At 38.0% G+C, this 23,628-nt stretch overlaps 2 protein-coding genes and 1 long non-coding RNA gene across 4 annotated transcripts in view; 1 reads left to right on the top strand and 2 right to left on the bottom strand.

Annotated features, from left to right (window-relative positions):
- The first annotated feature begins 935 nt into the window (after window positions 1-935).
- The window catches only part of LOC121948950, a 49,608-nt gene continuing 26,915 nt past the window's right edge, over window positions 936-23,628 (top strand). Inside the window, exons 1-3 of the long non-coding RNA XR_006106197.1 lie at window positions 936-1,004; window positions 4,610-4,669; window positions 4,794-4,860. This is a non-coding gene — a long non-coding RNA (uncharacterized LOC121948950). The remainder of the gene's footprint in view (window positions 1,005-4,609; window positions 4,670-4,793; window positions 4,861-23,628) is intronic.
- On the bottom strand, window positions 7,188-15,111 carry gja3 (gap junction protein, alpha 3). Of its 2 annotated transcripts, none has more exons than XM_042494507.1 (3): window positions 14,657-15,111; window positions 12,985-13,046; window positions 7,188-11,687 (listed from the first exon to the last, which is right to left on the bottom strand). In XM_042494507.1, the coding sequence occupies exon 3, from the start codon at window positions 11,650-11,652 to the stop codon at window positions 10,231-10,233; it is 1,422 nt and encodes a 473-aa protein (XP_042350441.1). In that variant the 5' UTR covers window positions 11,653-11,687; window positions 12,985-13,046; window positions 14,657-15,111; the 3' UTR covers window positions 7,188-10,230. The 2 variants fall into 2 exon arrangements, with proteins under 2 accessions (XP_042350441.1, XP_042350440.1); XM_042494506.1 differs by having other exon boundaries at window positions 14,750-15,111.
- On the bottom strand, window positions 17,310-22,877 carry gjb8 (gap junction protein beta 8). The gene is made up of 2 exons (XM_042494509.1): window positions 22,433-22,877; window positions 17,310-20,783 (listed from the first exon to the last, which is right to left on the bottom strand). The coding sequence occupies exon 2, from the start codon at window positions 20,748-20,750 to the stop codon at window positions 19,953-19,955; it is 798 nt and encodes a 265-aa protein (XP_042350443.1). The 5' UTR covers window positions 20,751-20,783; window positions 22,433-22,877; the 3' UTR covers window positions 17,310-19,952.

Raw genomic sequence — 23,628 nt, 5'->3', positions numbered from 1 at the left:
CCTCAATGGGCCAAATTATTGTATTGTTAAATACTTCTTGATTAACCTTTAAAAAAAACCTGAATTGACATCAGTTCTTTTACACCTTTAGCAAGCTTTTAAACCTTTTAAAACCAGAGATGACTGGTTTGAATTTCTTTCAAAAACAGGCAATCAGCAGCTTGGCATAAATTGTACTGCAAATTGCAAGAGCTTATTAAAAGGTTACAAGAAAATTGCCTAAAAATAGCTAAAAAAAACAAAACAAACAAACAAACAAAAAAACATGTAGAGAGAGTAAATCATTAAAAAATGATTAAAAAAAAAACACGAGAGAGATGAATGTAAAAATTTTATTATGATATATTTAAAATTAGGTTACAGGGGGGAAAACAATTATTATTATTATTATTATTATTATTATTATTATTACTACTACTACTACTACTACTACTATTATTAATATTATTATGATTATCTTTATTTATTTATTTATTTATTTTGCTATTTTTCTTTTAATTTGTCACTTTTTTAAGGGTATTTCCTATTTCTGATACTTTTCACTTATGAGTTCCTTGCTTATATTTAGGTCATTCCTTGTTGCTCTTTGCCTTCTTTCCATGTTTTTCTTTTCTTTTTCTTTTTCTTTTTTTTTTTAGAAATCAAGCCAATTTGCTCAGGTTTCAAGGGGGCAATGAGGTTTTTCGAATTAATTGTTTTGTCATGTTTTCATTTTTAAAATTCTAATATTCGTTCTTGTTTTCTGTTTTATTTTGTTACTGGCTTCTCTCATTTCAAATCTGCTTTTGTGTGTTTTTCTGCCAGTTTTGATTGTCTGCCCCCTCCCATTACTTCCACCTGCCCCTCAGTATCCTGCAGTCTGCTCACCTCATGCTCACCCTGTTTTCACTCCCCCAATTAGTCTTTCTCTGCTGCCCACTTTCTTTGTTCTTTGTCAGTTTGTGTTTTGTTTGGACCTCTGGTGCCTGCTCTCCATCTCCTGACTGATTTTGGGAGTCTAGCTTGTAAGCCTTTTTTTTTTTATAAATAAACCTTTAGATTTGTGTGTGTCATGTGCCTGGTCCTCCTACCCACCTCCTGCTATCCAAAATGTGACAAAGTTAATGTAATGCTCTCAAACTGAAGGAATTGCATGGAGTCAAATGTGGTGGCGGATTACCAAAATAATTTACATTTATTGACAGTGTTAAGTGGATTTAAATTCACTAGTGGCAGGTCTGCATAACTTTAAGTCTTTACAAGATTTTGACCTTTATCTGTAAACTTTTGTTACTAAAACAATGAGTTGCCTTTCTAAACAGTGGCACATCTCCCTGTAGGCAACCATCAAGAATCACCCAGAGCCCCCGATCCTCATAAAACAGGGTTTTTAAAAATGTTTTTCAGGTCAAGGACCCCTGAGTTTAAGAAAGATAAAACATGGACCCCCTTCTACATATATTGTGCAAAACAGAGCTTTTTAAACTGGGCCTACAATAACAAGTAGGGTGGTTATAAGTGTCATGAATAAAAAGAACCTTTTACATACAACAGTGAGCTCCCCGCTGAGAAAAAAACCAGATTGACCAGCTTAATATGGTTTAAACTGGTTGACCAGCTTGGTTGACCAGCTTGTTTGACCAGCTTAAAGTATATTTTTGCAGAAATTTTTTACCAGCTTGTGGTGGTTACTCTAGCTGGTTTATGCATTGAAGTTTTTATAAAATTGAAACCAAATCAATGTCCTTGAGTCCTTACAAAACAATCCATGCACAACTATTTGTTAACTATATAGTTGGCTTTGCTTTTATGGGCCGGTGCTGCACAGTGATTTTGCTTTAGCCATAGCTCACATGATTACACCGGAGTCATGGGAAACAGTTAACCCATTATTAATGTTGTGTACTTTAAATGAAATGTTTTCTTTTTATGAACAGCCAATTTGTCTTTGCTGAAATTATTTTGGATTGAGTTTAGTGTGTATTTTCAGACATATATTAACTTTTTAAAGATGGCAAGTAATGAATACAATAAATATAAAAGATTAAATTAAATGGCAGTAGATATCATGAGGCATAATAATAATAATAATAATAATAATAATAATAATAATAACAACAATAATAATAATAATAATAATAATAATAATAATAATAATAATAATAATAATAATAAATAAAATAAATAAATAAATAAAATATTTTTTTTACTTTTTACTTTTTATAGGAAAGCTTGCCTATAGGGTGCCAGGGCCAGCCATCAGGTGCAGGAACAAAAAGAAAAGTTTTACTACAGAAATATTTCTCTGCTGTTTTACTTCAACTGTAAAATATGATTATTAGTAGACGAACGTTAACACAGAAAGTGCAATCATTGGATCCTTTGGCAAAGGCAGACTGTCTAATTACAACAAGTTAAACTACAAAATATCCTGATATTGTGAATCAAAGAAATGCTGCTGCTGCAGTAGAAAATGTCAGTGAAAAGCACTGAGCTCTATTTGGCTCTGCAGTGGAAACAAGGCGGACTGACTGAGTGACGGGCTGAAGCCTCCAGTCAGTCGTGCCAACAGATCGACTATCTCCCATCACTCTGCAGCCACTGGACCCAAGAGCCCAGCACTCATGTACTGTACTCCGTTGTCAGACTCAATGCCAAATATCCTGTGCAAAGTAATCCCTCCAAACCCTCATGCTGTTTTATCTCATTATTTAACCTTGCAGACATTTAGTTTCCTCCTAATTTGGGTTGCTTTTGTTAAATTTGAGACCAGATATCTGTTTTACAGACTAAAATTAATCAGATTTGGTTGATTGACATTAAACGACTGCCTTACTGCATTTAGAAAGTTAAAAACCCATGGAGCAAAACTTAAACCTGCCTCAATACATATTGTTGATACTGACGTCAAATTACTGAAATGTATGACAGAGGATGAGGGCCATATTGAAGAAAGACAAGATAAAAGATTAAACTTGTAAATTTAAAAGAAAAAAATTGCAATATTATAAGATTAAACTCATAATTTTTTATGGGACAAAAATGCAGATTAAAACCAGAGAGTCACATAAGATGGTATAAAAAGTGGCAATGTATGAATAAATGATCAGAAGTGATGGTCAAAATTATGAGATGATATTTTGGAAATTATGGACAGCAAATCTTACCAAATTATCCAACTTTCTGGTCTTAATCTGTGAGTTTATTTAGTAAAGTTATGAGTTTAATATCATAATATTACAACTTTTTTTCATAGTGTACAATTTTAGTATAATCATATTATTTTTTCTTTTAAATTTATTCTAGTAATTGTTTTTTAGTAAAGTTTAATCACGTTATATTACATTATTTATTCTCATATATTCTCATATGTTTTTCTGCTGAGACACATTGCCATTCAAACCTGTTTTTCTGTCTCCTGGTGGCCAAAAAGTTACACATACTAATTTTTTGGGGAAGAATTTATGATCAATTTAAGCTAAAAATGACTCAATAATCCGGTGTACGGTAGCCTATTCTTCCATGCTTTCCGTTAGCATGTTAGCATACACTGTGTTGATGTTAGCAACCCTGTATGCTAACACTGTGGCATATGAGGTGTGCCAAGGCTGCAAATTGTAAAAGATGCTAATACAAAAACTAAGTTATGGAGAGAAAAGGTATCATTTTTTAAACTTGATGGTATGCTTTGTTTAGCTGACTTAACTGAAAAACACATTTGCTAAGCTGATGGTAAAACCTAATTTAGCTGGTAGATAACTAGCTTATCAGTATCAGCTAACATTAGCTTTTGTTCGTTTTGTGCTCAAAGTAAATCGTTTGTCTTTTATCCAGTCAGACAATTTCACTAATTGCAGCATGCTAGCTCAGCTATAAACATTACAGTAATATTTTCAGTTACTTTTAAGTTGATTTTGGGCTATGTTTAGCTGCTGTAACTGACAAACGTATTTGCTAAGCTAATGTTAGCTTGCTACATTAGCTGGTATGAAGCTAGCTTAACAATGTTAGCTAACATTAGGCATTGTTTTGTTGTTTTGCTTTTTCTGTCGTTTAACCAATGTTGTGAACAGTTACAGTCACTTACTATAGCAAACTACCTGAGCTATAAATGATACATTTACAGTTTCAGTCACTTTTCAGTTGATGGTGGGCTTTATTATTATATATAACTGACAAACATTTTTGCTAAGCTAATATTTACTACCTACGTCAGCTAGTATAAAGCTAGCTTAAAAAAATTTGCTAACGTTAGACTTTTTATTTTTCTTTTTGCTTTCAACTGAAAATGTTTACTTTGTTTTATCCAAGTCAACTAATTTATCAAATTACAGCTAACTAGCTTAGCTACCACAGTAACATTAGCTGTTGTGCATGTCCATGTTAAAATGCAGTGCCATTTTTAGTCTGTTTTGTTTCCAGCAAAATAATCTCATATAAAATGAAAAATTAGGTAAAAAAAAAAGTTTGGTAGGTTAGTATTTAAGTTACTACTGATAGGTAAATGTCAGCTTGGTTATAATTGCTTTGCTGTGATATTAGTTGTCCCTTTATATGTTGCATAATAGTCAATTTTAAGAAATTATTAATATTGAATTATTCACTTTTGTGTTATATGTCATCCTTTCAGTTAAATCTCCTGTGGGTTTCTTTTCAAGCTTCGGATCTACATTTCAAGTCTTATTTGAGGGTAAGTGTGATGAATTATTTGTCAATTTTTCACAATATTTTAATGTGGAAAGCTGCTTAAACTTGTATGGTAGCAATGCAGCATTATTTTATTTTTATATAACTGAAATTATGTGTTTTTGTAGACATACCAGAATCCAGCACTGGCGAGTACAAAATCCTTTGGTAGACAACCCCACACTGCAAGAAGTGGTAGGTCATGTGGGCATGGCCCCAACTTACCCTCTACTTCATTGGAGATTTTTCGGGGATGCTGTAGTCCATCAAAGTTATATGTCATGTCAATGTCATATTATGCAACTTGTGTACAGTACACATAAAAAGTAAAAGTCGACAAATGACTTCGGCTAAAAAAAGAAATCAAGTTTTTACATTTCTGTTCAAATGGTGAAATTAATGGGATACAACATAAATTAGTCTGCTTTAGGGGTGCTGTAAGGTGTATTTTTTGCACTTGTTTTCGCTGTTTTTATTCTAACCTTGGCTAACCATATATTCCTATATTGCCAGACATGAGATCTCACTCTCTAAAAGAAATCCAAAAACTTTTTCCTTAACTATGTATTCAATGACGAAGGCCACAAAAGTATACTTCAACATTTAGTCAGTTCACTTATATATTTGTTTTTATATGAGTGTCTGTTTTATCTGTTGCTTTGTTGATGCCCACTGTGCCCAAAGATCAAAACGATCTTTCCCAGCAGCAGTAAATGTCACCCCTCCATCATGTATTGCACAGTGTTGTAAATAATCACTCAGCCCTTGTGAGGGTGCAGACCGAGTTTGTGATAGATGTTTGACTCTCAGGTGCAAGACTGACACGCCCGTCTTATTTTAATTATTTCTGGATGTGGTTATGAAGTGGGCCTGGTTGTGTGTGTGAGTGCCTCTGGCTCAGCGTCACATTTTGACATTCGCTGTTGGAATGCAGAGTGAGGGAGTGAGCAGTGGCGAGGTCGGAGGTCAAAGAGTCTACAAAGAGTGTGATGCCAAAGACACTCAGAAGCTTTCCTGAAGTCGATGTGGACAGCACATAAGATGAAAAGCAAGCAAGAAACCATCAGTTCAAATGTGAACTATACGTGCTATGATGTTGCTGTAGTAAGATCTGAGTAACTGAGAATCTGAGAAACACGTTGCCAGAATTAGATTTTAACATTTTACTTAACTACAAACAAGCATAAGAACAGTTAAAATGACTTAAAACCACCAATAACAGCAGGCTGAGAACAAGTATTTCTAATATTTATAAAAGATTTATACCCATATACTTTTAGTGTTTTGTGTAAATCAGACACTGTGAGTAAGTATATACTTGCAATGAACGTATTGTACTTTGAAACACTTAGAGCCTGTTTACACCCGTTTCTGACAAGCGTTTCAGTGATCTGAACACAGATGGACAGCTGAGACACATTGCCATTCAAACCTAAGTCTATCATGTGCCTTCAGCTGACCACTTTTGTTCAGATTCTGTTACTTCACTTACGCTAGAGGGTCAAGGGCCCCTTGCAGTTATTACATCCACTCACACTAGTATTTTCGCTGATCACATTAGTGGTTATGTTAGTACAGCTGAAGATTTTGCTGGCAGAAGAATTCAACACATCTCCTTTCATAGGGCAAAACGATGGATGGTCCACACAAGTTACTGAGCATTAGTGCACTATCACCATAGCGACCACCATGTTCTGCATTGATGAAGCATTTTTATGTGCTTTTTAAGGTTGCATTTTACTTTACAAAAGATATGTGGTCAAATGTGTACCAGACAACCTTGTCAAGTGGTCTGACTGGTCAAAACACAAGAAGTCTTGGTGGTACACTTGTATTTGGCTACACCAAACGTAGTATATATGGAGTTGACTTTGTCATGGGGAGGTGGACGGGATGGTGGATGGTATGACACCTAGACGACACGATTTTCAAGCTCCAGACCACTTTTTGAGACCATCAAGCGACAAAACGCATTGGGTTTTTTTTAGCTTGTTATCGCTTGTTTCCAGTGGATCTGAGCCATCAAACATGGTTGTTTTTTTCAGTGACCCATCACTGTTTTCACCAGGAATAGTTCCATGGAAACTGTTGTTTTTTACAGAGTTATGGCTGAATTTCCAGCCAGGATAGTGCCACCAAAAGCGGGGATTTTAGCCCAAAAATGGCCTTTTCCTCACCATAATCGTGGTTTTCATGCCTAAAACTAACCCCATTTGGGCTACATAATAATGCACAGATGCAGAACTTTAACCCCCATCAGCTGGGTTACTTTATGGACAAGTCCAAGTAAGGACCATTGGAATGACCAAGTCGTTTCAATACAAAAGCCTACAATCCATTTCTTATTAATTAATGAGTTTGGATTGTGTTAGGTGAAAACTTCAAGATGCTCAGGACAAGTCAAGGTCAAGTCTAGGAGTCAAAGCTCAGTTCTTTTGTCTGTAGCTCTGCGTTGATGTCTGTGGGATCGATGAATTTATCCATCAGGCAAAGCTGAAGTGACAGCACCAACAACAAATATGGTACAAAAAATTTATTTAGTAACAGTTTTGTAAACATTTGAGGTAAATGAACATTTACATCAACTTGTTCTTACAAAAGAATCATTCATACACAAGGCACTTCTCTTGTTTAAGACAGCATTGAAAACAGGTTGCTGTTCTGAGCATTGTGAGATGGATCCTACTCCCTGACGAGCCAGAGAAATCATGCTCTGCATGAAACGTAAGAGGAGAGAGGTTTTTGGAGGAGTTACGGGGACGACGGGCTTTGAACACAACATCCTGTCAGGGCTTCGTATGCAGGGTTAGGGAAGGGCCAGCTACCCAGCTAACATTCTCTCAACAGTGGAGTCGTCTGTTTTGATGTCTGTGAGAACATACCGAGTGAACACAAAGAAAAATACCCCAACTGTTTATTTCTCTCTCCTGCTGTTGTTTGTTTTTTTTTTAATCTTTAAACTCATCATTATCTGAGCTCGAGATAAATAAGTTTTGTTTTTTAATACTGCCTTTTTTATGAAGAGCCACTGCGTTTTAGTTTTAAGACATTTTTTTTTCCTTTGAGGATCATAGAGATTGGCAGTTTTCTCGTCACGCTCGCTCTCTCGCTCTCACTCTCTCGCTCTCTCTACTACTACTACTACTACCAATATTAGCATTGTAGAACAGCAAGTTTTCTTTCCTAAATGTGCAAATCTTTATCAACTACCAAAATGTAAACTTTTGGGATCAAAAACAAATGCAGATAACAAAGATTTTTTTGTCATTTTGAACAAGAAACATGGATTGGGAAAGGCTGCTTTTACCTATGCATTGTGTCAGTGTTTGTTCTCCTCTTTGTGTTTCTGTTTGCACTAAATGTGATTTAAGCAACTTAAGATAGAGTATGAAACATTATATGGGTACAGATACTCTTACACCATACAGTACCATCATTTTGTAACCCCCGCCCCCCTAAAAAAAAACAAAAAACAGCTGCTACCACTTTGCTCTTACTCCAGTGTATTAGCCTGCACATTAACTGCTGGAAAAGTATTGTTCCTATAAAATACTGTGCACAAACATATTAGTACTTAATCGTGTTTTTATGCCATGTGAGTACAATATTTCCAATGAGTTTCACAGTCTTACTGTGTACTTTCAACTCTGCCCTTGTGGTAAACTCACAGGATAATACAGTGGAGATTAAGGTTGCTGTAAAGCTAAAAAAAAAAAAAAAAAAAAAAAAAAAAAGAAAACAAGTTTTTTAAGGTGAGTGCCTGGGTTGTGAATGAACCAAACAGCACAGTGACACAACAGAGACAGAGGACTGCGGCTGCTGATGAATTCAGTTAAAAGTTTGGGTTTCTAAAGATCTCTAAGTATCAGATGAACACAACAAAATAGAAGCCGTCAAGGTCGACTGCACCGTGGCGTTTTGATACTCGCCAGGTCATTTTGTTTAAATCGTAGCTGTTTTGCAACCACAAACTGACTACTACAAGTATGCAATTTATGAGTAAAATTCAATTTAAAAAAATAGCACTTTTCAGAATAAAACCAATGAAGAAGCAACGTGAAATGTGTGACGGTGAAAATCACTCAACTCCCCAAGTTGCTCTCGATCTTTAGCTGTGAGGGGGTTGTGGGTTTAAGGGCAAAAATATCTGCCAACAATCTAACTAAAAAAATAGCAGTTTAAAGTCTAACAAAAGAGCTATGGGAGGCTGTTTGTCTGAGTGAACATGTAGAATATTATTCTTCAGATGGTGGCTGCCGTGTGTTTTCATATTTTCAAGATTCTTTGAAGGCAATATCTCGTCATTTGTGCATATAGTGCAGAGCATTTCTCTTTTCAGACATGTTGACTGAAGGTGATGCTGACAGAGGAAGGCGCACGGGACTCTGCTCCTATTTTCCTGTCTTGTAAACTAACAGCATAGTGGGAACATTTTGATCTCTGTTATTGACAATGTGGTGCTTGTAGAGACCCAGGTGCATTCTGGGAATCAAAGGGATGACTTCTACCAGCAGTTTTGACCCATATCCCGTCCACACTGCGCCTATGTCTGTTAATTCTGAGGACTCTGGGATTATCACATCAGTCCGTTCCTATCCATTTTTGTTTCAGTTATAATATATATTGTCTCTGCAGAGAAGTGCAGCAATGGATCATGGGTAAACCAAGCTATCCAGCTTTAAAAATCTGTCAGTGAATCGGTGAGTTGTAGGGCTACACATGCTGGCATGCACACCAACAAGAAACACAGTACATGTATGTTTGTTGATGAAATTTCTTCCTGGATGAGTTATGTTTAACACAACAGGTGTTTGGTAAAAATCAGGAAGTGATGCAGCAACTGAGGTCAAAGGACAAACGCTGGAACAACCTGTTGACATGTAGTGCAACACGCAGTTCACGTTGTGCTGCTGGTTTAACTGCAATACCAGATAAAAATGATTAACAAGATATATGAGCTATTGTCCGGCTACACATGAAATAACTGATCTGTACAATGATGCCAGCTACCTGTGCTTCCTCCAAAAAAAAAAAAAAAAAAAATCCAGACATTGTTTTGACAAATAATCGTTTTCATTTGAAGTCCTTTAGGCTCAACAAAAAGAAGAAAGAAAACACCGTGAGATCTCCCCCCCAAAACCAAACATGTTGCCGAGATGTGTCCATTTTGATGCAAAATTATGACATCACAATGTCCTTCGCTCCATGTGGGCGGAGCCGTCTGACTTCATAGCACTGCATGATCACATTTTGTGTGCATAAATTAAGACCATCCAAAAAAAACAAACCTTGCCTCAACTACTCTGCAACTCACCGATTGCACTAAATCAACGACCGCTGCTGATCAAGTCATTTCACATTTGCCCAAACCATTTGTTTTTCTGCTTTCTTGTCTCTTGTCACCTTGCCTTTTTCTGTTTTTTGACTTTTTTTTGTTTTTTGATTTTTTTTTCCTTTATGCATGTGAGATTTTTTTTTGTCTGAGAATCAGTGTTTGGGGGTTGGGTTTGGGGAAGCGGGGTGTTGGTCAGGGAGGGTTTAGGGACATGAAAGGGTTGAAGGGATTCAGACAGCCAGGTCGCTCGGCCTGGCCCTGATGCTGCTGCTCTTGCTGGCCCGACTGAGCCGTCGAGGGTCTGTGCTGACCGTTACTGGAGGCTCGTGCATCTCCACAGTGGTGGTGGTGACATGGCCTTCCTCCTGCTCGCTCTTCCCCCCACTCCAGCTGCCTGCGTTGGACGCAGTGTCGGGGCTGCTGCTGCTGGAGGCGGCAGTGGCAGTTGAGTTGGGGATGTTGGTGTTACTGGTGGTGTTGCTGGTTGGAGGGAGCAGTGCAGCATCGATGGGCTGCTGCTCCTTGTCAGTGCTGGTGGAGGAAGAGGAAGATGGGGAGGGGGAGGTGGCCTTCATCTCCCGAGTCTGCTGCTCGGTGGCCAGGTTGGCCCAGTTCTGCTGCGTGGCCAGCCTGTGGTTGTTGTTGTTGCTGATGTAGTAGTGGGAGGAGGGGGAGGGCTGGTGGAGGGACTCCTCCCGCTGGAGTTCGTCCATCTTGAACTCCGCTGCCGAAGGCACGGCTGCCGGCACCATGGGCGGCAGGAACGCCCCGCTGCCCGCCGTCACATCTGTGTAGTTGGGTGGGTAGCTGAGGCTGGATGGGGCAGTTCTGGAGGCCGAGGCCAAACACTCAGGCTCTGCAATGTCGACGCGGCGCAGCGACTCGTGGTCGGGGGCAAACTCATTCGTCATGCCCTGTTTAACTTTCTTCCATCCAAGGTGATAGATCTCTAACAAATTCAGCAAAAGAGACACGCAAGCCACCACAAGCATAAATATAATAAAAATAGTCTTTTCAGTGGGCCTCGATATGAAGCAGTCAACGGTGTTGGGGCAGGGCCAACGTGCACACTTGTACAGGGGCCTCAGCTGGAAGCCATAGAGGAAATACTGGCCCAAAATGAATCCCACTTCAAACAGGGTCTTGAAAATAATGTTGAACACATAGGTACGCAGCAATGCGCCTCTGATACGGATTTTGCCATGCTCGTCCCTGATTGGCGGCTTCTCTTTCTTGCCGCCACCTCCACCTCCAGCATCTCCACCATTTCTATAAAGGAGTTCTTTCTCCTCTTGGAACCTGTTTGCTTTGCGCATCTCCTCCTCCTTCTCTTTCCGCTTCTCCTCCATGCGGACGATGTGTAGCACGTGGCCCAGGTAGATGAGAGTCGGTGTGGACACAAAGATGATCTGCAACACCCAGAAGCGAATGTGCGAGATAGGGAAGGCCTCGTCGTAGCAGACGTTCTCGCAACCGGGCTGTTGGGTGTTGCAGGTGAAGTCGGACTGCTCGTCGCCCCAGACCTCTTCGGCTGCGGCCCCCAGCACCAGGATCCTGAAGATGAAGAGGACAGTCAGCCAGACTTTGCCGATGACCGTTGAGTGCTCCTGAGCGTTCTCCAACAGCCGCCCCAGAAAGCTCCAGTCGCCCATGCTTCAAGATTTCTAGCCTATGGAGAAAGTACAGGCTGGAGGGGGCCACAAAGGGAGGAAAACAAAAAGAGAACAAACAGAAAGTTTAAAAAATTCATATGAGCCTGTGCTCGAAGTCGATCTGAGTTGATCTTTGCCAGATAAGGCCTTACCCCGAGGTTAAACACTCTGCACATACGAACACACAAGAAGACACAAGGACATGGAGGAGAGTGGAAGTGACGACTGGACTCCGACATATTTATCTTTTTCATAAAACGCTTAGCAGAACAAGGTCTTTATAGAAAACTGCCTCATAGGCTACGGATATCGATAAATCGAAACACAGCATTCGCCTCAAACACAGACGCTTTTTCGCCGCCCGTATACTGTATAGGCCACCTGTTTGACTGAACGCTGGTTCACTCTCCCTTTCTTTCTCTCTCTCTGTTAGGCCCGTCTCTCTCTCACCTGCTCGCTCCACTGCCCAGCAGGCATGTGCTGAGATCAACATTATAATGTTCGAAAACAGCATTTAGCAGCGATGGGGCTCTGGTGTGGCACATGCACGCACGCACGCACACACACACACACACACACACACACACACACACACACACACACACACACACACACACACAGAAACAAATACTGACACAGACACACCACCCTCCCTTCCTCTCTTGCTCTGTCAACTGTAACACTAAAGCCGAAGGGATCAAATAGAAATGTTTTTTACTGTAATAACGGACGATAATATAATAACTGTGTGACAAATTCTGATTTACAGTTAGAAATAAGCTTTTTTTAGTTAAAAAAAACTCAAAGTAGGTATTTTAATGTGAAAATTCTTAACTTTTTTTTGTCCCTTTAATTAATTGAATTATTACATTTTTAAAATATCAGAAAGATTTCTTGAAATGCTTGCTGTGTTTCAACAATCACCAAAACTGCAAATATATTGAAAAATTCTGACAAATATCTCACATATCTCACATTTGAAAAGCTGAAATTTAGAGGATGTTTAACTATTCTGCTTGATAAATGAGTTTTGTCAATTAATTTTACATTGATTTACTAATTTTCTTTACCACTACATTTGATATTTTTAATGTCACAGCTTTTACATTTATAGCTGACATTTAAACAAGCTATTCAAACTACATTTTAAAATGTAAGTAAAAACAGATTTATATTTATACTTAGATGCATTATGTCCTCCACTGAGATGGACAGGTGACAATGTGCTTCGAAAAAATCAAGTACATCTTTTAGACATTATTACATACATCAGACACTCAGTATTCAAGCAGAAAATTCATCACATACAAACAGAGCAGAGGAGAAACTTACTAAAATATTCTTGTATTGTAGGTAATAAATCCATCGACTAGGGTTCACAATATGTATGACACCTGGAAGAGAAAAAACATGATTCAAACAATTTTCTCTAAGACTTGAATAAAGTTGGCAGATCATAACTAGTGAACATAACTTTATTTGAATAGTCCGCCTACTGATAGTTTATAGTGTTTTTTTCTACCAACCTGATTAGTTGAGATTCAACAATTCAACAGTTTTGCCTTGTAGATGTTTATAGAGTACAATGTGACAATTTACAACATACTTTCAGACTAGTTTAGTAAACTATTCTCTCAACCTATGTAGCACTGGTTGAGTGAATTATTCAGAGAATGTGTAGGTGTTCATGAGTTGTCACATATAAACCTCAGAATACAGAATAAACTACAACTAATAAACTGTTGAAATGTAACAAATACCATATAAACTATTATAATTAAATTGTATGTTAGTATAGAAGTAAATAGTATAATTTTCATAACACCATTTTTCTTTTAAAAATACCTGTTATAAATACTGGTAATGAGCAGTGGTGGAATGTAACTCTACATTTGGTCAAGTACTGTACTTATGTACAGTTTTGAGGTACTTGTACTTTACTCCAATATGTCAATTTTATTCTACTTTCTACGTCTACTCCACTGTAAAAAATAAACTCTTAGTTGTAACTTGAAAAAGTTAGTGTCAGGGCTGCCTTAAAATTTTAAGTTCACTGAATTTAGGAAGGCAAGTGAAAGTACTTTCTTTAATGATACAATTTCAGATACTTTACATTTCAATTCATAGCTTTAGTTAGTTTCTTTGCAGATTTAGATTATCAATATAATTATATTAAAATTTAATGTAATATTATACACTATAAAAAGAGACTATTTGTTTTAACTTTTTAAAAAAGTTATTGTCCAGGTTGCCTTGAAACTTTAATAAAGTCAAGTTGAGGTAATTTTTATAATGATTCAACTTGTCTTAAAACTTAAAACCTTGAAATTTTAAGGCAGCCTGGACACTAACTTTTTTTTAGAAGTTAAAACAAATAGTTTCTTTTTACAGCTTAGGTTAACCTTCCCTGCAGTATATACAGCAGTTAATAGCAGGTGCAATGTCAAAGTGATAGACACATTAATTCATCACTTACAAGCCAGTAAAGTCGCCTATATGATTCTGAAATAGGCCATTCTGCACAATGAGTACTTTTGGTACTTTAAGTGCATTTTGACGCTAATACCTTCGTACTTTTACTTAAGTGTTGAATGCAGGACTTTAACTTGTGACAAAGCATTTTACACTGTCTAATTGCTTTTTTTGTACTTTAGTAAAAGATTTGAGCTCTTTTTCAATCACTTGTAATAAATAGTAAATTAAGTGGTATAAGTTTTAAGGATACTGCAGTTATTAAACCCAGAGAGAGTCAAAAAGTGTATCATCTGACCTTGTGGTGAATTAATATCTTCTGGCAAACTTTGAAACCATTTCTGTCAGTTTCACAGGTATTTGTGGCATTTCTGTCGGCCGGTGATGAATGCAACAGACAGAGACAGGTTCAAATACAAAGCATACCTGCCAAGCTCACAATACAGACTGTGCCAGAGTCCCCAGACTCCCTTTAAGCTTTGTCCGGCTTTTGTCTCACTCTTCTTGTTTAGTAAAACTGAAGTTTAATTACCTGATTAACGTGCCGTTCTTCATTTACTTGGAAACACTTTACTCCCATTTTTACGCACAGGCAAATTTTCACAGAAGTGTTTATCCGTCATACCTTTAGACCGGAGATGTCATACTTAAACACGAAAAGCAAATCCATCTGCCATCGTTGGTGCCATCATTTGAGTGCGTTGAAAGGCGTGTAGACCTCCCGCGGCTGCAGCGACCCTCCCTCTGACTCCCAAACCTGTCGCCTCCCTTTCAGCTCAACAAACTATTTTTTTCTAAATGCTGCCTCTCAAACTCATTCATGCACAAACTTTTTCCAGTCTGACTGTCTGTCCCGGGCCCGTTAACTTGCGCAAGGAAAAGTTTTTTTTCCCCCTACTTTTGTTGTTGTTAGTTTTTGGAGGCGGCTCGGAGTCGGAGATGGGGCTCGGTTAAACGGAGCTGCCTCCCGTTTCCAGCCATGTCTGAACTGTCACATTGTGTGACCATGCATGAGTGAATCCACAGAGTCATCAGCCCGTCCGGTGTCACACCACGCCCCTGCCAGCCTCCTCAAAACCTGTCCGAAATGTGCGCAAAAGTTGCCGGAAATGTGTCCCCCGACGTTTGCGCGCAATTTGTTCAAAACCTGAACATGCTTTATAAGTTTTCACGGGCAAACCACTTTAACATTTCACAAAAGTTTGCCCCAAATGCTCTAAACTCTCACAACAGCCATGCTACAATCTAAATACATAAATAAAAACAATAGTAGTTACGCCTGTAGCACCTAATAAGGTAACTCTTTGAAAATGTAATAACACACCAAAATGACAAAAAAGAGACTTTACATTACATTTTCAATCAAGTTAAGCGCACATTTTATTACATTTTCAAAAAGTGCTACAAGGCCTACTTTATTTTAAAAGTAAAAGCATCATTAAATTGTCATTAGGTCACTATAAACTCACTGCTGATCATATAAACACACTATCTATATAAATTGTTATCCTACTTTAGGATATTCTTAAAAAGCTGATATCTGGTGATTAAAGGGAGCACAATTTTGAGAAAAAAACACAGGGCAACCATATTACTAATATTTTAGCATTCCCACACCCCATGAGGCAGACATATTAAAAAAGATAAATAACCACGCAGTTTTGTTTTCACTGATTTATGAAAAAAGACTTCAAGGATCAAAGTGCAATTGTGATAAAAAACAGTTACAAAAAACAGTCACCAACATTTAATGTCTTCATCTCTTGCTCAGAAAGCTTTCTGTTCATTTCTATGTTGTGTGCTGTTAAAGGCAGACTGCTACTATATACAAAGATATTTGTAAAAAATAGTTTCGGGACTGGAATGATCAGGCTTGTCCCTTTAAAATTATTTCAGTATCACAAATCAGAATGTCATTCAGCTGTTACAGAAAGCAAGCTGTCAGAGGTCAATGCAAACCAGACAAACAAAACAATTTAAAATGTTATTTTTCTTGCATCATCTATGACAATGCATGATTTTTTAGATCTTTGGTCAAAACTTTTCTCGCCTACTTAAAAATGTCAACATTACACTTCATGATGTATCACATACCCCTCTCCGATCTTTTCAAATCACTGTTCTCTGTTCACATAAAGTGATTTATTTTAAAAACACAGATGTGACTAATCCAGCGCAGTTATTCCTGGATTGGGGGGAACACAAAGACATTTTCACTTTGAGATCGGCCCGTAGTTCCTCGTGTTAAGAGGGCGAGCGGCGATTAGTGTGGTGGCTAAAATAAGGTACATGCTGAAAGCTGATACAGCCAGCTGGGGTCAGTACACGCTGCAACAACAAGACAAGTCCAAATAGCGCAGGACTGCCTGGTCTGGGCTGAACAGAACAACTTCTGGACGGGATTTAGAAAAACAAAGAGCGTAGGCTTTTACCTCAATATTGGGTTTAGCAATAAGCTGATGATAACAATAAATAACCTTCAGGAGCAATCAAATAACACATTTTTTTTCAAATTCATACTGCTACTTCAGGGGCAAAAACAAGTGTTAAAAAATGCAGAAATATGAAGTCAAATATTCAATAATTCATATTTGGAAATTACTATAAGGCGGACAGATTTAGTATCTTTACAAACTTCAAACATCTTGTTATTCAAAATAACATTCTGTACAAAAAAACTCTGAATTAATATTTCAGTGACATTAGTTCTTACTTTTTTTCTTTTTAGACTAAAATATCCAGATCCTGATCAATAATGCAGCGTGATTTGTTTGGGACACTTCTTGCACTTACAGGGTCTTACACAGTCCAAACATATCTTGCAAATATGCAACACACTCTCAGTGTGTTTAGTTTATTTAACCCTTTGAAACCTGGATTGATATCAGTTTTCTGGTGCTGCATTCAGACGACTTTTTACAAGCTATTTGACGCTTTGAAACCTGAGCATGTTGGTTTGACTTCTTTTGGAAACATGGGGAAATAAGGCAATGAGTAACAAGAAATTAGTAAAAGGTGGCAAGAAAATTACCTTAAAATTAATTTTTCAAAAATGTTATTAATTATTATAATAATTTTAAATTTACATTATCTTGCAGAAAAAAAATAAAATACATCAAACTTTCAGCACCTTTTGGGTCATTTTCGTGTTTTTTTCTTTTGTAATTAAAAAAATTTTTGTTTTGTTTTGCTATTTTCAGATGATTTTCTTTTTACTGATTCTTTGCTAATATTTGTGCCATGTCTTCTTAAGTTGCTGTGTGCCTTCTCCCCATGTCATGGAAAACATAAAAACCAGTTTGTTCAGGTTTTTAAGTGTTAACTTGTGTATAGAAACCCTTCATCCACTTTTAATTCAAGTAAAAGACAATAGACATTTTCATTTGATTGAACAGCAAAGAGCATTAAACCACCGTGGCGTGGTGGGTAAGACTTCATGTTATAAAGTATCATCTCATCTCTCATTTTGTGCAACACACTTCTCAGTAATTATAAACACACTAAAAATGCAAAAAAATAGTAATATTATTATTATTTTTTTAAAGTCTAACTGTTTTTAACTTCGTGCTTACTTAACTCCACATTTTTGTTTCTCCTTCACTTGTCATAACTTCATTTGTTCTCCCTCCTCTTCACCAAAACACCAAACAAATCATTCAGGCTTCGAGGAAGGTGTTTGTGCTCGTAGGAGGGGGTGCGGGGGTGGGGGGTGCGGTGGGGGTCTACTAACAACCACTAGGTGTCAGCGTAGACTCATTCTTTCACCGGTTCATAACATTCAAGCAACTTAGAAAAGTGAACAGTAAATTAAAACCTTCACCATGTATCCACTGTGAAAAAAGTAAGGTGACACGTGATAATGTGGAAGCTCCACAGATTAAAAGATGCTGATAAAACCCGAAATAGGCTCTTTAAGTAACACTGGTGGGGATTCTACCAGATTTCAGAAGAGGGACCAAGTGTCCCATGCAAAACTATTCAGGTACTTCACTTCAGGGCACAAAGGAGGTCTGCACACTGTAGGCTCCACATATATAGTTAATTCTTCTCTTTTTTTGATTATTTAGGCAATATTTTGACCTACAAGAATATCTTATAGACAAAAATATTGCCTTGAAACCAGAAAAAAAGAGAAATAAACTCTTTATTTAAAGCCTACAATGCAGTCCCCCTGTGTGCCCTGAAATTCTACCAGATTTCAAGTTAAACTGTTGTATGATCCATATTTTTTTTTGTTGTTGTTGTTTTTTGGGTCAGGGGAGAATTTCTGACTGCCTTTAGAGTCAAATATTAAGGCCAAGCAAATATTCATATAATACAGACCAGACCAACGCTGTCTCCTAGAAATTCTGTCTATATGTTACTAAATTACATTTGCAATGTAACTGCTGCCTGAATTATTCTCAGAGACAATGTTCAGCTTGCCAAGGAGGTGGATGTGGACAACAGCGAGTGTACAAAGTGCTGGACCTTGGCATTATAATTTAGGGTTAGGTTTAGGCAACAAGCACACTTTGGTTAAGGGAATATCGTGATTTAGGTTAAATATTAATTAAAAAAAAGTTTAAAATACTAATTCTGTAGTCACTATGAAGGGATAATGTATTGCAAGATTGCCTATTTTAGCAGAACGACACATGAGCATGGGCGCATTATGTGGACAGTGGCCCCCTGGGCACATATATGGAGCAAGACACACATACTTAGTGGTGTTTTTTTTTTTGTGTTTTTTTAGTCACTCATCTTTTAGTGGGCTTAAGTGTCCTTGTGGTTGTTTTGTGTGTCTTAGGGGATATTTTGAGACCCTTCCCCGATTTGCATAAGCCAGGTGAGACCATAATGATGATGTGAGTGTGCATCAGTCTGAACTCGGTGCCGCCTCGCTTTATATCCAGAAATTAAAATTCAATCAGGGCCAATCAGGAATCCGTATTGTAGTTGACAACGTTAGCAGCCAATCAGGAACTGCGTAGTAGTTGATGGCATAAAATGCAGGTTTGAAAAACTCCCAAGCTCCCAAAGCAACAGCTAATTCTACTGTTAACAGAGTAAACACAGCAATAAGGGATGTTACTGCAGAAATCTAGTCAATAAAAACAATTAAACAAGAACAAGTCTATGTACTTGCTGAGATTGGAAAAGACATTTTAGCCATTCTTCCGACTGGATTTGGCAAAGGCTTGATTTACTAAATGGCTTCATTAGTGATGAAGAGGACACACAGATTGGCTGATGGAGTTTGTCAGTCAAGGCGAGTAATCCCACCCACACAAAATGTTTGTGTGGCAGCGAGTCCAGACTGATACAGAGAGAGAAACAAAATGTTGAGCTCATATCATCAACACGGTCTTACCACGTTAAGTTTGTATGTGTGAATTTGGCATTTTGCAAATGGAGGCCATGGGGCCACCTGATACTCTGAGCCCGTCAGTAGTCAATTCATGGTTGTCAGTGAACGTTTTGCTGATAAGTTCAGTATCAACAGTTTTGTGACTTGCCAGGGACATTAATTAATTTCCTCATTATGTCATAAGAAAAAATAATTCGCTCTGCATTGCGTTTCCCTCAAACCTTATTTGCTGTTTAAAATGAGTTGTATATAAACATAATTTCTATGAGACAGAGCTGCTGTCTAGCTGGTCTAATCTATAATGTGGTAATTTTAAGCAACCATTGTCGCAGTTTTACCTTCCAGTGAGACAATTTTGGTGTATGCTCACATTTAGAGCCTTATTACCAAACTTTAGACACAATCTGTGACACTTACAGGTGACTAGATTTACAGTTTGGCCCTTTCTTCTTCTCTGGTATCACCCCACATCTGTTCTTCAACACATCTTGTCTCTGGTCGAATCAGTGGACGAAGACAGCAGCATCTCGTTCCTCTTGTTCTCCAGATGGGAATTATCCCTCGTCATGCTGTCCGTGTGAGTGTACGGGTGTTTCCTCTTGTTCGAGCACCTCATGAGCGCCTTGACGATGAGATAGCACAGCTCAGCTATATTGAGCACCATACAGATGGCCGACGAAGACACCATGAAGATGGTGAAGATGGTCTTCTCTGTTGGCCTGGAGATGAAGCAGTCCACCTTGTTGGGGCAGGGCCACTGCTCGCACTTCACCAGCCGGGGCATTTGGAAGCCGTCGTAGACGAAGTACAGCGCGTACATGAAGCCACCTTCAAAGATGAGTCGGAAGAACAAGCTGCAGGTGTAGGTCCACCACAGTGGGCCTGTGATTGGCAGACGTCTCTTCTTCAGTGTCTCCAGGTCATTATCCGTCATCTTCTCAGTGCGGTTGGAGGCCAGCATGGTCTTCTTATCCCCTCGTTTCCTGTAGGCCACGTGCATGGCCACCAGCAGGGCTGGAGTGGACACAAATATAAGCTGCAGGCACCACAAGCGGATATGCGACACAGGAAAGAAGTGGTCATAGCAGACGTTTTTGCAGCCAGGCTGCTGCGTGTTGCATGTGAAGTCCGACTGCTCATCTCCCCAGACGCTCTCAGCAGCCAGGACCAGGATAGTGATACGGAAGATGAAAAGGACAGAAAGCCAAATCTTTCCCAGACTGGTGGAGTGTTTGTTGACACCGCCCAGCTGGGCGTAGAGCGCTCCCCAACTCATTGTGGCAAGGAGGACACTGGGAGTTCAATTAACCTGCAGAAGGCAAGATTTAGGCAGAAGGTTAACAGCCTAGAAAACCCAAAGTTCAGCAATGCTGATTAAGAACATCTGACTATCTACGTTTAACACAGAGCCTCTAAATCTCTAAAGGCCAGAGATTATACCTGTTGTTGGCCTACAGTTCCTTTCCTTGTAGATTATCTTGTGGTATTTTAATGTTTTGGCAATGCATAGCAGAGAGTAGAGTTATTTTTTGGCAAATATATCATGGCATGGGTCATAAGTGGGATTTTAAAGAATGAGTGTTAGGCCCTGTCTAAACATATACAGATCATTTCATAAACAGATATTTATATATATTAAGTTTTGACCTCTTGTCTACATGGAAACAGTTTTAGCTCATTAAAACCTGGATGGATTTTTAAAAGGGTTAATCTTCTCTAAAAGTATGCTTTGTAGGTGTTGATAGGGCTTCTAATAACGTTGCAGATTATAACAAACTGAAACTTTGTGCACGTGACAGGTGTGTAGAAGAGCTATGGTGAATGATGTGAACATGTGAAAAACGACAATGGTCCTTTCTAGAGCCAGTGTTTGGTTTGTCCATTCTGGGCTACTGTACAACATGGCATCTCAGTGAGAGAGGACCCCCTCTGTATTTAGATAGAAACGGCTCATTTTAAGGTGACAAAACACAACAATTCTTAGTTTCAGTTGATGAAAACATAGTAATGAATATAATTTCTGCCAATATATGCCCCGAAATTCTACATAGAGATGGAAAACAGACCCCAAACTGTGGGACACAGAGCTCCAGGTCTATTATAGATGGGACATAAAAAGTGCCAATGCCAGTGCAACAAACTTCAAAAAGCAGCCACCAGTGCCTTATTTTTGGCTTTTGGTACCAGTTCCTTTCAGCAGCCAGATAATGATACATACAATACTGAAAAGATATTATTTCTAATTTTTGATCACTTTTGCAACCAAGTTAATACTGTTGTACTTCTACAAAAAGATTTCAACACATTTGAACTCTAAAAAACTAATTTAACTATTATCTGAATATTTAAGTCTCAATAGTTATTTATTAACACGATAATAACTTTGAAAATGTCTTAAATTGATGTGATCTATTTTAAAAAGTACGTTGCTTTTCTTCCACTGCACTCCTTGTACTCCAAGGGTGTGATTTTTTTAAAAGACAGAAGTAAACATACTAGTAGAAGTAGAAAGTACCGCGGATACAGTATTGAGTGGAATAAAATCGCAAAAAAGATGGATATCGTCCTTAAATCTCCATTTAAACCCATCTCTTTTCTTATTTGGATACATTATACAATCTGCACTTTCTTCTTTCTTCTTACTGTACTTTAAAATAAATGATCATTTTCGCATATCAGTAATTGCTTTTAAGATGAGAACACATGATTACTAAAAGGCAATTTGAGGTTTTCCCGACGTGATTCAATTAATGGGATTTTACCTTCAATAACTGCACGGCGCACACAGTTTTTCTACAGACATAAATCACGCTAAATAGCTGCACACTTACTAAGCGAAAGGTCGACTTTATTATTGTCAGGTAGACCTAATTGTTGCCTGTTGAGCTTCTGTCATCAGTACATCTATTTCAAGAAATTAGATCAAAGTTCAGAGAATTCACAAATCTCAGAGCTCACCTGTCTCTGTAGGAGTTACCCCTGAACGCGTCAAAACGTTTCCATAAGGGGAAAACGAAATAATCCTGTGTGAGTGTGATGTGAGAAATGTCCTCCGCGCTCCAAAAGGAGGGTCAGCTCGTCTTAAACTCGTCTTCCAGCTTAGTGGGAGACGCACCTGCCCTGCTTTTAACGTTACATCTGCAGGAGGGAGGAGCCGGGGTGGGGCCAGACCTGCAGGGCACCCAATGAAGGAGGCAGACTTTTTGTCTCTTACTTAACAGACGTTTTAATTATATGATTATTCTTAAGATCATTTGGACAGTTTTGGGGAATTAAACTACATTGATGGAGCTCAGGAGTTTTTTGCTTGTTTGTTTTTTTCTCAAAGGCTGGGTAAAGGGTTTAGTGGCACAGCCACACTGCAAAATTTGACACATTGATCTTTCTTAAAAAAAATCTTGCAAACTGATTGCCTTGAAAAAAAAGAAAATAAAAATAACGACAAATATTAATGATAATCTAAATTCAGCTGTATTAACTTAATTTTGTTGGTCACTGCAACTTAAAAATAACAAGTGAAATCACCATGTTCTTTTTAGGCGTTATCACCTTTAGTAAACCAAGTCAGTCTGACTAAACTTGATCGTGACGAAGAGGATTTTACCAATAGTGAAGTGAGGAGATCTGCAATTTTATTTTATTAACATGTTTAAGAAAATACAGATATGACTGGTGATTAGTTTTAGGAGAATGCAGATAAATAGCACAGCAAACTTGGTTTACTGAAGTTGCTAAAACGTAGATTTGATTTAATTAAACATGTCATTTTTAAGCTGCAACATCTTCACAAAATTAGGTAAATATGACTAAATGTTTAAGCAAACTTAACAATTAGATATAAAGTTAACATAAATTAAGATATTTCTATTTACTCACATTTTTCAAGGCAATCTGTATTCTATAATTTTTTAAGTAAAATCAACTTGTCAGGTATTACAGTGCGTGATTCACAGCGTGTTGGCAAATTTAAGTGGAATTTAATTTTCTGATCTTGTGTTAACTGGCTTTCAACAGAGTATTATTTATGACTACGTGCATGTAGTCTAACATTATTAAATTGGAAGCAAACGCTTGCTGCTTCACATTCTGCCCTCGTGGAGGATGTTATGAGCCACCTGCATTTGGTAAAGATTGAATTCTCAATTCACAAAAGC

The sequence above is a fragment of the Plectropomus leopardus genome, chromosome 10 (assembly GCF_008729295.1).
Source record: "Plectropomus leopardus isolate mb chromosome 10, YSFRI_Pleo_2.0, whole genome shotgun sequence".
Classification (NCBI taxonomy): Eukaryota; Metazoa; Chordata; class Actinopteri; order Perciformes; family Serranidae; genus Plectropomus; species Plectropomus leopardus.
This window is presented reverse-complemented; position numbering and strand designations above follow the sequence as displayed.

What these genes read in the sequence shown, in the direction of transcription:
- gja3 (XM_042494507.1), bottom strand. Translation starts at nt 11,652, where the DNA reads ATGGGCGACTGGAGCTTTCTGGGGCGGCTGTTGGAGAACGCTCAGGAG.
- gjb8 (XM_042494509.1), bottom strand. Translation starts at nt 20,750, where the DNA reads ATGAGTTGGGGAGCGCTCTACGCCCAGCTGGGCGGTGTCAACAAACAC.